The 16,681-nt window shown below is 37.8% G+C and overlaps 1 protein-coding gene across 4 annotated transcripts in view; it reads right to left on the bottom strand.

Annotated features, from left to right (window-relative positions):
* Positions 1 to 16,681, bottom strand: part of LRRC28 (leucine rich repeat containing 28) — a 135,676-nt gene that overhangs the window by 98,712 nt on the left and 20,283 nt on the right. For all 4 annotated transcript variants that reach the window (XM_025391228.1, XM_025391230.1, XM_025391231.1 and 1 more), the window contains exon 3: positions 6,482 to 6,522. In XM_025391228.1, coding sequence (XP_025247013.1) covers positions 6,482 to 6,522 — 41 coding nt within the window. The remainder of the gene's footprint in view (positions 1 to 6,481; positions 6,523 to 16,681) is intronic.

The raw sequence follows: 16,681 nt of genomic DNA, 5'->3' as shown, positions 1-16,681 counted from the left end.
AGGTTTTCACCTTGTTAGCCAGGATGGTCTTGATCTCCTGACCTTATGATCCGCCCACCTCGGCCTACCAAAGTACTGGGATTACAGGCGTGAGCCACCATGCCCAGCCCATAGGGTGTTCTTACACAAACCTAGATGGTAGAGCCTACCACACGCCTAGGTTGTAAGGTGTAGTTGCTGTTAGGCTACAAATCTGGACAGTATGTTATTGTACTGAATACTGCAGACAACTGTAACACCATCAGACAACTGATACACAATGTATTTGTATATCTAAACACATGTAAACATAGAAAAGGTACAGTATAGAAGTATAGAAAAGGTACAGTAAAAACACAGTATTATAATCTTATGGGACCACCATTACATATGTGGCCTGTCGTTGACCAAAACATCATTATGCTGTGCATGACCTTACATGAAACAATTATTTTCAGATATTAACAAAGGCAACTAGGACTACATTCCCTACGAGAAAGGAAGTAAGCCATACAATCTCCCTAGCTTTCTTCCTAGAGGCAAATTCTGGACTGTAGAACAGGAAGGAGAGCCCAAAGTACAGAAGTCTCACTGAGTTATGGAGACACATATCAGAGTTCAGGGGACACATATTAGAGTTCAGGAACCTGAGGCAACTGGAAGTTGTGGGGTAAAGTTCTGAAGAAGAGAGAGCCGCTACTACAAAAAACAAGCAAACAAAAAAATTTACATAAGGAATCCCTTGGCCTCACTCATAGCTGAATTCTAGCACAAACACACAGAAGAGAAACTCTAGCAGGGTACAGTGGGTCATACCTGTAACCCTAGCTACTTGGGAGGCTGAAGCAGGAGGATCACTTGAGGACAAAAATTCAAGACCAGCCTGAGCAATATAATGAGACCCCCATCTCAAAAAATAATAGAAGAAAAATACAAGGAACTCCAGGCAAAAAGCAGCTGAAAATCAATCAGCTGAACAGTCTGAAAAGCTCACACAGGGTTGAGAGACATTCAAGTTCTGAGCAAGTGTGCCAAATCCTTGTTGATCATTTGAGGTATTCAAGAAAGACTCTGGAAAGCTCATGCTTCAGTAATAAGGCTAACCTACCCACCTGTCCTAACAAGGTATAAAAATAAGACATAAAAGGATCAAAATAAACTGCAAATACCTACATGCCAGAAAAAAGGAGACAATAAAATTTAGACTCTCAAAAATGCAAACTTTATAAGGTCCATCATCCAATCAAAAAGTATTAGACATTCCAAGAATCAGGAAAATATGACCCATAACCAGGAGAAAAACCAGTCACTACAAATAAAACCAGTATGACACAGATGATAGAATTAGCAAACAGGACATTAAAATAGCTATAACAACTATATTCAACTATTTAAATGAAAATATGAACATTGTAAGAACTGTAAGATACAAAGAAGCATAAATAGAACTTCCAGATATCATAAATACAATAACAGGCTGGGCACAGTGACACTCCTATAATCCCAGAGCTTTGGGTGGCTGAGGCAGGAGGATCACTTGAGACCAGGAGTTTGAAGTTACAGTGAGCCACGATTGCATCACTACACACCAGTGTGACTCCTGGGTGACAATGTAAGACCTTGTCTCAAAAACACAAACAGAAAGCCAGCCTGGGCAACACAGCAAGACCCCATGTCTATGAAAAAATTTAAAATGTAGCTGGGCATGGTGGTGCATGCCTGTACTTCTAGCTACTTGGGAGGCTGAGATGGGAGGATCCCTTGAGCCCAGGAGTTCAAGGCTGCAATGAGCTAGGATAGAGTCACTGCACTCCAGCCTGGGTGACAGAGTAAGACGCTGTCTCTTAAAAAAAAAAAAAAAAATACAATAACCAAAGAGAAAACTTCACTGAGTGGGATTAGTATAGTACATTAGACACTGAAGAAGAAAATATTACTGACTCTTAACTAGAATATACAATTTGTCCAAACTGAAGCACATAGGGAATAAAAGTTTGAAAAGGAAATGAAGAATCTTTGTGACTACAGGACAGTATTAAACAGTCTAACAAACATGTAAGAGTTCCACAAGCAGGGGCCAGGAACAGGGTATATAAATAAGTCTCTGAAGAAACAATGTCAAAATTTTCCAAATTTGATAAAAACTGTGAAGACACAACCCCAAGATGCCCCATGAACCTCAAAGGTAAGAAAGAAGAAAACCACAACAAGATACATCTAAATCAAATCCCTTAAAACCCTTCAAAGTAGCCCAAGGGAGAAAAAGACACATTACACACAAAGAAACAAATGTAACAACTGTAGATATTTCTTCAGAAACTATGCACACCAGGGAATAATGAATTATCATGAAAGGGCTGATAGGAAAATAAAATGGTCACTAAGAATTCTAATCCCAGAAAAAAAATTTTTAAATATAGGTGACAAATGTACAATAAAAAAACTGTAAGACTTTGGGGGGTGGGTGGGGAAAGGAGAAAGTCTTTGGGACGTAGGGCTAGACAGAGAGTTTTTAGATGTGCCATCAAAAGCAGGACACATAAAAGCAAAAAATGATAAACTGGACCTCATCGAAATGTAAAACTTTTGTTCTGCAAAAGAACATAAAGAGGATGAAAACACAAGCTATCCACTGGGAGACAATATTTGTAAACAACATATAAAACAGAAAACTAGTTTACAAAGAACTCTTAAAACTCATAAATTAAAAAAAAATACAATCAGAAGATGAGCAATAGACATGGACAGACATTTCACCAAAAGAAAGATGCCAATGACAAATAAGTCTACAAAAAGATGTTCAATATCATTAGTCATTATAGAAATACAAATGAAAATTCCAATGTAATAAAAGCCACACATCTATCAAAATGACTAAAATAACAAAGACAACACCAAATGCTGGTAAGATGTGCAGACACTGGAACAATCATACATTGCCAGGGGAAATGTAAAATGGGACAGCTAATCTGGTAAATTGGCAGTTCTTTTACAAAACTAAAAATTTAGAGCAAAAGTGGTAGAGTAAGAACCTCCAAAAATTCCCTTCCATAAAAACAATGAGAAACTGTCAGAAATGTCTAAATGCTACATGTTGAGAACTCTGGAAATGAACCTAAGGCTTACAGTAATATAGGGAGAATTTATTCAAGAAAAAAATGACTGAACATCAGTAAGAACAGTGGGTTGTAGGCTTCATGGTATTTTCACTTGCTCTAGTCCAAACCCCACTCTCCTGCTCTGCAGAAGACTGAAAAACCAACAGCCCACAATCAAGGAGAAAAGCAGTAGCAAGGGGTAGGACCACATTAGAGTGCCACTTTGGGAGGCCGAGACGGGCGGATCACGAGGTCAGGAGATCGAGACCATCCTGGCTAACACAGTGAAACCCCGTCTCTACTAAAAAATACAAAAAAAATAGCCGGGCGAGGTGGCGGGCGCCTGTAGTCCCAGCTATAGGGAGGCTGAGGCAGGAGAATGGCGTAAACCTGGGAGGCGGAGCTTGCAGTGAGCTGAGATCCGGCCACTGCACTCCAGCCTGGGCGACAGTGCGAGACTCCCTCTCAAAAAAAAAAAAAAGCTTCCTTCTCAGAGAACTGTCAAAGATTCGTCTCATGGTTCCCTGGAAGACCCACTTGCAAGGCTGTCTTTATTCCATCTGACTACGAGATTGCCCAGTGCAAAAACCGTTGTAAACTGAAACAAATTACAGGCAATTGTTTAACTTCACAGCTGCCTGAAACAGTTGTAACAAACAACTGACAAACCAGAAACTGTAAAAGGAAAAGCTTTTAAAATGTGGAAACATCACAAATGTCTATCAACTGATGAACAGATAAACAAACCGTCATGTATCTACTCAATGGAATATTATTCAGCCATAAAAAGGAATGAATTCTGATACCTGCTACAACATGAATAAACCTTGAAAACATTATGCTGTGTTAATGCAGCCAGATATTGTTTCATTCCACTATTGTTTCATTCCACTAATATAAAACATCCAGAAAAAGGTATATCCATAGAGGCAGAAAGTAGATTAGTGATTACCAGGGATTGGGAGAAAGTGTATACTCTCTCTTGCTCTTTGGCTTGCTTGCTCTGATGGAAGCCAGTTGCTATGTTGTAAACTATCCTATAGAAAGGCCAAATGGCAAGGAACTGAGAGAGGTGCTCTAGCCAACAGCAAGCAAGAAACAGAGTCCTTCAGTTCAACAGCCTACAAGGAATTGAACCTGACAACAACCACATGAATGAACATAGAAGAAGGTCCTTCTTCAGTTAAGTCTTCAGATGAGACTGCAGTCCTGGCCAACAACCTTGACTGCAGCTTTGTGAGAGACCTGGAGGCAAAGGCACCCAGCTAAGTCAGGCCCAGATTCTGGGGCCTCAGAAAATATAAGATATTGAATGTTTAAATCACTACATTTGGGGGTAAGTTGTTAAGCAGCAATAGATAATTAATAAAGATGAATATTTGCTTAAAACAATAGATTACAGATACTTTAACTGTAAAGTCAGCATCTTTCTTAATGGGGAAAACCCTAGAGGCATTCCCAGCAAGGTCAGAAAGAAGATAAGAGGCCAGGCGCAGGGGCTCATGCCTGTAATCCCAGCACTTTGGGAGGCTGAGGCAGGTGGATCATAAGGTCAGGAGTTTGAGACTAGCCTGGCCAAGATGATGAAACCCCGTCTCCACTAAAAATACAAAAACTAGCCAGGCGTGGTGGTGGACACCTGTAATCCCAGCTACTTGGGAGGTTGAGGCAGGAGAATTGCCTGAACCCGGGAGGCAGAGGTTGCAGTGGGCCGAGATCGTGCCACTGCATTGCAGCTTGGGCGACAAGAGTGAAATTCGGTCTTAAATTTTTTGTTTTTTTTTTTAAAGAAAGAAGACGAGGATGTCCACTATCTCCAGGACACTTTCACATTGTATGGAGGAACTAGCCAATGCAATAAGACTAGAGAAAGTAAGTAAAGGGATAACAGTTGGAAAAGAAGAAGTAACACCATCTGTATTTTCCAACGTAAGAGTACATCTAGAAAACTTTATAGAGAATCTATCATGAAAACTAATTGAAACAATAAAGATTTCAGCAAGATACCAGGATATAAAGTTAACATGCAAAAATCAATATTGTTCATATATACAAAACATAACCAGTTAGAAGATATAACACATGACAAAATTCATTTACAATAGTAAAAAAAAAAGATTAAATACTTAGTAACAGACTTGAGAAATTTTCAAAACCTGTTTTAAATAAAACTATAAAGTACCTAAAGGACACAAAAGTAAACTCAAAAGATGGAAAGACAGCCTTGTTCCTAGAAATACATACTTACGTATTTAGAGGAAAAGAAAAAACCATGATGTGCATAACTATCAGAAACTTCAGAAAATAATACACATATACACACATACAAAAGGATGAAACCAAAAACTTGATAAAGCAAGTTTTGCAGTCAAACACCATCAAAAATGTTTAAATCAATGTAATCAAGAGGAAATAATCCAGTGAATTCAGACATCTACTTTTAAAAGGCATTATTTTTGAAAACTTACATAATTTAAACATAAGCTGTGTATTAAATTATAATGAATATTACTTTCCTTAGGTATGATAATGACATTATGTCTATAATTTACTTTCAAATCATTCAGCTTCTGGGGGGCAGAGGAGTAGGAGACAGAAAAGGGAAAGAGAAAGCAAATGTGGCAAAATGTCAAAATTGGTTAAATTTAGCTGAAGGGTATACGGGTGTTCTTTCTATGTTTTCAACTTTCTTGTTAGTTTGAAATTTTTCAAAATAAAAGGATGGGACAAAGGACATGACAGAAAAGATGGCAGGTGTAAGGCTAGATTTCCTTCCTTGACCTCTTGAAAATCGTGCCAAACAACAGAGAGTACAAGAAATAGCAATGCAACCCTCCTGCAAAAAATCAGGAGGCAGCTAGACAGAGAGGGAAATGTAAGATATCTAAATTTATCTTCCTTAGTGGTAAGTTAACAGACAATTAACACGGGTGCATTAAAAAAACAATGGTGTAAACATAGTATTTAGCACTTGGAGGTAATCATAAAAAGAACTAAAACAAATGAAGCGTGGAGGATGCATGAAAAGAGACTTTTACTTATATTTTACGCTATCTGTTTATATGAAGTATCACATGTAGTAGTAGTAATAACAATAATAGAGTTTCCCAATTACATGGACTATCCACAAAGATTCTGTGACGGAAGACACTGTACCCAGAAAAAAGGCATTTCTCATCATCTTCACTACCTTGAAGTGAAATATTTAAAATACAATTGTAAATGGTTAAATACTTTAAAATACTATCGGGTTTAGTAGAATCACAGGTCTACCTACATGAGTACCATGATCATGATACCAACAAATAACAAATTAATACATTAAGATGACATATCCTATTATTTCAAATAACTTAGAATTATGTTCATTCTTGTTTTTAAAAAATTTGAATAAACAGACTCACAGTTCCACAAGGTTTGGAAGCTTCTGAGCAAGGTTTTCTGGCTGAAAATTAAAAACTCAGAATTAAATTTTATTTTTGAAAAATGTCGAAACATTTCTAATTTATTTAAATACAAAGTACTACCTTTTTGAGGGGTGTAAATTTTGAGAAAATGTGAAAATAATTAATCAGCAGGTCTGGGTTCTATTCTTACAGAGACCATACTACAATTTAAATTTATAAATTCGAACAATAAAAAGCAATGTCTCTTAGAGCAGTGGTCCCCAACATTTTTGTCTCCAGGGACTGGTTTCCTGGAAGACCAATTTTCCAGATAAGGTTGTGGGGGTGGTGTGGGGATGATTCAAGCGCATTACGTTTATTTTGCATTTTATTTCTATTATTATTGCATTGTAATACATAATTAAATAATTATAGAACTCACCATAATGAAGAATCAGTGGGAGCTCTAAGCTTGTTTTCCTGCAACTAGACGGTCCCATCTGGGGGTGATGGGAGACTGTGACAGATCGTCAGGCATTGGATTCTCATAACAAGTGCGCAACCTAGATCCCTCACGTGTGCAGTTCACAATAGGGTTTCTGCTATGAGAATCTAATGCTGCTGCTGATAGGACAAGAGACGGCATTCAGTCGGTAATGCAAGTGACAGGGAGTGGCTGTAAATACAGATGAAGCTTCGCTCGCTTGCCTGCCACTCACCTCCTGCTGCGCGGCCCCAGTCCTAACAGGTACCAGGTCCATAGCCCAGGAATTGGGGACCCCTGCCTTAGAGAAACCACAAACCTCATAATCCATGGTCATGGAAGAAACGAAAATGTGCTTCACAGACACAGACAGAGGGAAGAACCAGAAACTGAAGTGACACAACTGGAAGCTGAGGAACACCGAAGGTTGCTGGCAACTCCCAGCAAGGAGAAACACAAAGAGCACATGCTCCCTCAGAGCCCTGAGAAGGAACCAATCTGAAAAGGAACCATTTCGGACCACACCTTGATTGCGGAATTCTTGTCTTAAGAACTGTCAGAGAATACATTTTTGTTGTTTCAAGTCACCCAGTTTTTGATAATTTGTCACGGCAGCCCTAAAAAACTAATATATCCTCCAAATTCCCAAATCATGCTCCTCAAGAGAAAATAAGGGAAATCTGCAGGGCCCCCAGGTACAAGACCCGACTAAGCTCCAAATGAACAGGGAAAGCTGGAGCTCATGTGGTCCAAGGGAGTGTCAGACCTGGCCACAGGTCTGGAGATCAGAGTAGAGGTGTGATGTGGGAGGGACAGGAAATTGGCCATTGGCAGAAGAGAGAAAGGCAGACAAACCTAGGTCCCTTACCCAGAAAAAGTCAGAGTCCTGAAAGGGCTGGCCTTTCCATGAAAAGAATCCTAGAACAATTCTACTCACAGACTGAAAGCAGGCTTCTCTCTGCTGGAGGTACTGGGTAGGGGAGAAAGCCTCCTGTAAATAACTGAAAGCCAGTCTGCGTACACACACACACACACACACAGATATATGCATATATACACATATAATCTCTCTCTCTCTCTCTCTCTCACACACACACACACACACACACACACAGGGGGTTCAAATTTACACAAACGAAAAGAAAGAGTCGAAAGGCTGAAGGAGCACACTGAGTCAGAACTAATTTTTTTCATCTACATTCAAGCATACTATAGGGTAAACTGTGTATCAGTAATAACGAATCGAGAATGGCTTTTTAGAAGACATTAGGTCTGACCCGAGTTCCAAAAGACATAAATTATAACAGGCTGACATGGAATGGAGAGGAGGGTAGTTCTGTATAGCTTTCTAGGCACAAGAAGCAACATACGAAAAGCCAAAAGAAAACAAGGTACAACTGGGAAACTGCAAATACAATCTATTCTGCCATAACTACATAACAGCACTCCTGAAGAAATCTTACATTTTCAAAAATGTTAGAAAAACAATCATGTCAATAGAAAAACTAATGTGTTAAGGACTAGAAAGTTGACTATTTTAAATAACCAAGAAATTTTTCATAGAGAAACTTGGATTTTTAACAATGAGCATGTGTCTTTTATAATTGAAAAAAATTAAAATTGAATTTTAAGATCTGCTTTGTGCAGATTATACACAATTATAATCAATTGTATACAATTTGAGATCTAAACATTCACTAGGACAAGTGACATTAGTTTGGTATGTCTGGGCCATTGGGTATGAAGATGTATGATTTTACAGAGAATGGCAAGGAACAGATCACTAAGGGCTTATATTTTATACTAAGGAATAGCTTTTTAAAAATCCTGAACACAATGGAATATCACTGGTTTATTTTAAACCAGAAAATGTCATTATTAATGTCATACTGGCACACTGATGTATTTAAATAGTTAGCAACAGTATCCCAAACTGTTTATATATACATATCCTTCCCTTTTGTGATAACCAAGTATCACTGAATATGAATATTGTTAAGAAATCAAGGAAGCATTTTCGGGTACCCACTCTTATCAGTACCATTTGTATTTCGTTTTGAAATGCTGAAAGCTGTGATTCTTTTTGCCCCATGTTTCTATACTGATATATGCAACAAGGTCCTTCAAAACTAGTCATTTCTCAGATGTTCCTTGTGGATCCGTCTAAATCCCTGGTGTGTTTTGTTTTTATTATCAGTACCTCCCTTGAGACTATACACTTCTGTTTACAGGCATACATACAAAGCATCCTAGAAAAATTAGGGAACCAGTGGGTGGAGGGCCTTCATTATAGCTGTTCCTATAAAAAGGAAAGATTTGTCCAAAAAGAAATGCTGTTTGACTGTTAGACCTTCAACTAGTTTCATCTGCTAATATCAATACTTTATCTGGCTAATTCACACACTCCACGGCCATTCTTTCTGCATGTCTACTTGGCTCCATCAAATAGCATTCTAATCTTTCCATGACAAACTAGTTAGTTCTTTTGAGCTGTAGCTCTACACACAATTAAGCACTGAAATAATGCTTTTGCTGCCAATAGAACATCTCTATGTCTTTATTAACAAGTAGGTACATTGTGTTTTTATTTGAAAATAAGCACATTCACTTTGAGAAAATTGCAGTTCATTAGAATAATGCCTTAAAACACACAGACATTTAGGAATAGATGCCCCAAACTCCTGGCAAATAATCAGCCCTTGCACAGGCTGTGACTGACACCTACTGGTGTTCCATAATATCACTCTCTGTTTTCTAATGCCGTATTTTTAGCAATGTAGCTGACAAATGCTATACGTTTTAATTTTTATACTTCTATAATTTAGATACAGCATGTAAGAGACTAGACAATTAGAAATTAATGTCAGAATTTTTGTTACTTTGTGGGTAACCAAGCTCTAATGTTGGATTATGGAAGTCACACAAACTAGTGTATCCTAATCCATAGGATTTACAAGCTATGAAGTGTTTTAATGTTTTTAAATTTAAAATCCTGATAAAAGCAATAGTCTTAACGTGCTTCTCAAATCTATTACTATTATTGCCTTCTTGTTTCACTATTTGAAACAGAAAAGTTTATCAAATGAATATAACATGTACTCAAATACATCCTACTAAATTACCTAGAAATTGTTTTTCTAAATCAAGCCAAGGATTCTCTTCATTAAATCCCATTTACATTATTATCTAGCTAAACAACTTTTCTTTACAATAATGAAAAAGTAAACTTTAGCAAGCACAGTTAGTATAAAACTTACCCCAAATTCTGAATCAATAATGCTTTACCATATCCTTTTAGACTCCACTTAAATGGGAATGTTTTAAAATTTTTAAACTTGGAACAAATACGTCAAATATTTTGCAAACATCATCATGTTCAGTGATATCTTCTGGTGGGCACTGTGCATTACCTACTTTCTTTCCTTCTCTTTCCGAACACCTGCTAGGACTGCACATCTTTCATCAAGCTGGCCACGGCTAAGTAACTTGCTTGGTCAGTGAAATTAAGCCAAAGTGGAAGCCTTGACAAGATTGAGCACAAAAGACCTCACCCCTTCCACAGAGACCGCCACATGCTGGACGTTTTGTCAGCTTCATTCCTGAGCAGAGGCTCAGTGTAGACAAGAAATATGTGTGCTGTTATAAGCCACTAGGACTCAGGGTTCGGAAAAACCTGCTCCATCCTGGCTTCTAACAACACATTTCAAAGAAGTCACAGATTAAATGTATTTCAGTTCTTACAGAAGTTATAAAAAGTAGAAGAAAGCAGAATGAATTTGGACCACTATCTCATACCATATACAAAAATTAACTCAAAATGGATCAGCAACTTAAATTTAAGAGCTAAAACCAAACTTCACAGAAGAAAACATGAGTAAATCTCCATAATCTTAGATTTGGCAATGAATTGATAGCTATTACATCAAAAGCATGAGCAGCAATAGAAACAATAGACACACTGGCCGGGTGCAGTGGCTCATGCCTATAATCTCAGCATTTCGGGAGGCCAAGGTGGGTGGATCATTTGAAATCAAGAGTTCGAGACCAGCCTGACCAACCTGGTCAAACGTCATCTCTACTAAAAATACAAAAAAAATAGGTGGGCATGGTGGCATGTGCCTATAGTACCAGCTACTCCAGAGGTTGAGGCAAGAGAATCCCTTGGACCCAGGAGGGGGAGGTTACAGTGAGCTGAGATTGTGCCACTGCACTCCAGCTTGGGCGACAGAGTGAGACTCCGCCTCAAAATAAATAAATGAAAAAACAGGGCTGGATGCGGCAGCTTACGCCTGTAATCCCAGCACTTCGAGAGGCTGAGCCAGGTGGATCACGAGGTCAAGGGATGGAGACCATCCTGGCCAACATGGTGAAACCCCATGCCTACTAAAAATATAAAAATTAGCTAGGCATGGTGGCATGCACCTGTAGTCCCAGGTATTCAGGAGGCTGAGGCAGGAGAATTGCTTGAACCCAGGAGGCAGAGGTTGCAGTGAGCCGAGATGGCGCCACTGCACTCCAGCCTGGCAACAGAGTGAGACTCCATCTCAAAAAAAAAAAAAAAAAAAAAAAAAAGATACAGTGGATGTCATCAAAACATAAAAACTTGTGTGCATTACAGGACATTACAAGAAAGTAAAAAACACAACCTATAGAATGGGAGAAAATACTTACAAATCATGTATCTGGTAAGGGTCTAGCATTCAGACTATAAAAAGAACCCTTACAATTCAATAACAAAATGACAACTCAATTAAAAAATGGGCAAAGGATCTGAATAGACATTTCACCCAAGAAGATATGCAAATGGCCAACGAGCACATGTAAAGATGCTAGCATTAGGGAAATGCAAATCAAAACTACAATGAGGTGACACTTCATACCCACTAAGACAGCTGTAACACTAACAGAAAAAGGAAAATAACAAGTGTCGGCAAGGATGTGGAGAAACTGGAACCATTGTGCATTGCTGGCGGTAATGTAAAATGGCTCAGTCACTGTGGAAAAGTTTGGTGGTTCCTCAAAAAATTAAGCATAAAATTATCATACGATCCTGAAATTCCTCTCTTATTTATATACCCAAACGAACTGAAAACAGGTCCTTTAACATGTACATTCACGTTCATAACAGCACTACTCACAATAGCTAAAAGGTGGAAATAGCCCAAATGTCCGTCAGTAGATGAATGGGTAAACAAATGGTGGTATAGCCATACAATGGGATCCTACTGAACCACAAAAAAAAAAAAAAAAATGAAGTACAGACTTATGCTAAAACTTGGATAAACCTTGGAAACATTTTGCTAAGTTAAAGAAGCCAGATACACAAAGTTTCATATTTTGTGATCCCATTTATATAAAATATCTAGAGTTAACCCAGAGAGAAAACAGATTGCTGGTTACTAGGGCTGGGTGTGGGAGCTGAGGGTGGGGGCGAGGGAATGGGGAGAAACTGCTTAATGGGTGAGGGGTTTTACTCTGGAGTGAATGAAATGTTTGGAACTAGACAGAAGCGGCTGCATACACGGTGAATGTACTGAATCCTACTGTTCATTTCAATAGGATTAATTTTATGTTATGTCAGTTTCACCCCAATAAATTAGTTTTCATTTTTAAAAAGCTAATGAAGTTTTGGTACTGAAGGAATAAAAAGTACTTCATTCACAAACTACCACAACACACTTAACAAACTTTTTAGTTGGATCAATAATTTGATGTCACTGCTTCCAAGCAGGTACACGGCATGAGTTAAATACCACGTGTCCAGATTTTTTAAAACTGTGGTAGACCTCTTTTCAACTTGCCCATTCCTTCTCCAGTATTTCCCTCCATTTGTATATATGTCATAGAGCAATATTTATCAACAGAGGAATCAGAAACCCTAGCAGGCTAATGGTACAGAATGAGGGAACCAGCATTCTTTCTTCTTCCGCAGTAGCATAAACGCCTTCAGGGTCCTAGTTACCATTACCTTTGTCTCTTGGCTCACTTCATAATTATTACTCACTTTCCTTTGTTTCTCTCTCTGCCACGATGGAAACATTCTCCATCTGTGCTGTCCAATATGGCAGACACTAGCCACATGTGGCTATGAAGCAATTAAAATGTGGTTATGTGATGGAGGAACTGAAGTTTTAATATTATTTCACTTTAATTTAAATGTTAATGCCAGGCATGGTGGCTCATGTCTGTAATCCTAACACTTTGGGAGGCTGAGGGAGGTGGATCACCTGAGGTCAGGAGTTCAAGACCAGCCTGGCCAACATGGTGAAACCCCGTCTCTACTAAAAACACAAAAATTAGCCAGGCGTGGTGGTGGGTGCCTGTAATCTCAGCTACTCGGGAGGCTGAGGCAGGAGAATCACTTGAACCGGGGAGGCAGAGGTGAGCTGAGTTCATGCCACTGTACTTCAGCCTGGGTGAAACATTGTCTCCAAAAAAAAAAAAAAGTTAATAGCACATGTGGCTGGTAAAGTGTGCAGAATTCATACCTTTATATTCACTACTGATTTTTCACTTAAACTCAGCTCTTTCAAATATAAAACATAAAGAATACTTAACTGTATGAATGATAAATGTTTTAGATTATTTTTCTTAGAAATAAATGAAAGTATTTACTTAGCATTTATAGAGATTAAAATTGTCATCTTAAGAAATGTAAACGAAAATATTTTAAGTACCTTCAAAACTGCAAATGTTTTCTGGCAAAAAACATAAAACAAACATCGAGACTGATATTTTTAACTTAGCAAAAACTTAACAGAATGAGCTCAAAATAAAAAAACACTATACATCTAGTACATTTACAAGAATAAAATGTTTCTGAATTTGATAGAAATTTGATTGCCAAGAAGAGATTTTTCAAAAGAAAAAACAGGCATCAAAAATTGCTGAAATGCCTCTTGAAGTATTTATCTTAAAAATACTTGTTAAAACTGGAAGTTATATAAATGTCAGAAACAAGGGTTGGAGGTTACAAGCATGAAGAGTCTTATCTAGCTTTTTATTTTTTAAAAATCCTATTTAATAAATATGCCATAAGTATGACTTTATAAATGAAATTTTCAAAGCAATATAAAATACACACAAAAATAGAATACCAAACACATTCCCATTAAGCCAGATCAATGATTTAAGATTATGCATAGCTTGAACAATTCTGTAAGTTTATGACATAACTGTTTGGTTTGGGGGCGTGGGGTGGGGAGCATGTTCCAAGATCAGTGTACAAGTGCCTTACTTACATAACGTATGTATTTGTTGACTGATTCGATGGGACTAACATTTAGACACTGGCGTCTCACTTCTAGTACACAGGTGCCTCATTATAGTGAATGCCTGAAAAATGAATTTAAACTTGTGGAAACATACATATACCAATGGTTTTGAGTCTTTTGCTTGCAAATAACACCCTTCAAGTATACAAGAAAATGGTCTATTCTAAGGAAAAGACCCCTAGCCCTGCCACCTCTTTCTTTTTTTTTTTTTTTTTTTTTTTTTTTGAGACAGAGTCTTGCTCTGTCGCCCAGGCTGGAGTGCAGTGGCCTGATCTCAGCTCACTGCAAGCTCCGCCTCCCGGGTCTACGCCATTCTCCTGCCACCTCTTTCTAAACTGTCCCCCTCCTAACTCCCTAGGCAGAAACTACAAATTACAGGGTACATGCTAAGTCAGGTTCCCTATATTTTATTTAAAAAGCAAAGAATGATACATGTTTTAAAAATATTTCTAGCAAGCTAGACTTTTATTCACAGGAAAACTCAGACACAGGCTTTACAAAAATTAACTGGGAAAATTCACTTAACATGCAGCACTTCATTTCTACACAGTGGATAAACGTGGTTAAATTTTAACGGCATGGTGGTGCTAGACTAGGAAGAGGTTATCAATAAATATCTACAGAATTAAAATGAAGCAAAACTAACTGGACCACAAATTAGGAGACCTTATTTTTGCACTGAAAAGCCATAAAAGTGACTTTAGAACCAACCATTATCCTTTTCCTACTTTCTTCAGAAAGAAAAAATATCCACATTATCAATAAAGCTTATAGCTTTAAAATCCTATGACTCCATAAATAGAGTTATGGAACAGACATTCATTTTCCTGAAAAATGAAAGTCTTTATGACATATGAGAGGCTTGAGTTTCTTAATTATTTGACAAGGAGTCACTGTTCCACATTACTGACAAGGAAGCGGTAACAATGACAGAAAAGCTTCTAAATCTGAAAATTCAATAGGAAAATAAGTTGTTGTAACAAAACTTAATTTTCAGGCACATGTGTATTATGAAGACAGGATAAATGTAATGGCTGTCTTCCAGAACAGTACCACATATTACATACAAACACTAAAACACTAACAGACCATCAGAATGCTTTACTATTTAATATACTCACATATTTCCACATAGTCAATTTAAGAAACAGAGATGCTTTTATACAGAGCCAGCTCAAGAACAGTGCAATCATGGCGATTATGGAGGTCCTGCATCCTAGCAGCAGTTCAAGCTGCAAGGATCCAACAGACCGGAGAAAAACAGGAAGTCCTTGCTCTGGAATTCAAAATGAACCAAACCAACAACAAAACTTAATTCCCGCTCCCTGTTTCTGCTACCGCACTTGGCTGTATGATGCTTTTTTAGCCCATCTCCTTAACTTACTGTTTTTCCCCTTACGGTGTTCTGATCCTTATTTGATCCAGATCCTACTATTACCAAATTCAAGTGGGGGGATGGCAGATATAGTTGTGTGACTTTCCTAGCCATCAACCTCTCTCACTCTCATCTAGCCACCGGCTAAGAGAGTCATCTATGTCAATATGGCATAAACATATGCATCACTGTAAATCAAAATATTTAGACTCACTGATTAGAAAGCTTGATAAAACCTTAGTGGTACTGTATTCTAACCATCTTATTTTAACTGACTCTGAACTATAAAAATAAATATTTACTGAAACTAATATAAACCAAACTTACTAGTAGGGCTTTCCCTTTTCCTATAAACGCTTAAGTAAGGCTCTGTTTCTTTCAGACTCCACCCCTACCCTCACACTCTCCACCCATCTACAACTGTAATCACTATCAGTTTGATGTACTTTCTATGCCTTAGTTTACTTGTCTATAAAATAAAGATAATAGTGCCTACATCATAGAATTGTCCCGAGGATTAAATAACACATGCCATTTGCTTAAAACTGAGCACTTGGTACAGACTCAAACAGTGCTAGCTGCTATCAGATTTTAACTAATCCAATATTGATGAATATTGAGGTTTTAACAATTTTTCATCATATTCAATCCTGTGATGAACATTCTTGTTCACCAGACTTTTCTATTGGGTAGATTCTTACAAGTGAAAATGCCGATTCAAACACATATCCATGTACAGTTTTGCTAGATATGGCCCAACCACCCAACAAAAACATTAATTTCCATTAAGAGTATGTGACAGTATCTTCTCCCAACTGTACCCAACACTGGGTATTAATTATCCTTAACACTAGGTGTTAATCTTTTTTTTTTTTTTTTTTTTTTTTGAGACAAGGTCTCACTGTGTTGCCCAGGCTGGTTTCAAACTCCTTGGCTCACATGATCCTCCCATCTTGGCCAAGAAGCTGGTATGCCTCGATGCCTGGCTAGGTGTTAATCTTTGCCAATCTGATAGGTAAAAATGATTAGTGTTTTATCACTTCCTCTAAAAGTTGAGCACCTTTTTTTTTTTTTTTTTTTTTTTT

Source organism: Theropithecus gelada, chromosome 7b (genome assembly GCF_003255815.1).
Source record: "Theropithecus gelada isolate Dixy chromosome 7b, Tgel_1.0, whole genome shotgun sequence".
Lineage (NCBI taxonomy): Eukaryota > Metazoa > Chordata > Mammalia > Primates > Cercopithecidae > Theropithecus > Theropithecus gelada.
Note: the sequence above shows the minus strand (reverse complement) of the source record. Positions and strands in the feature narration are given on the sequence as shown.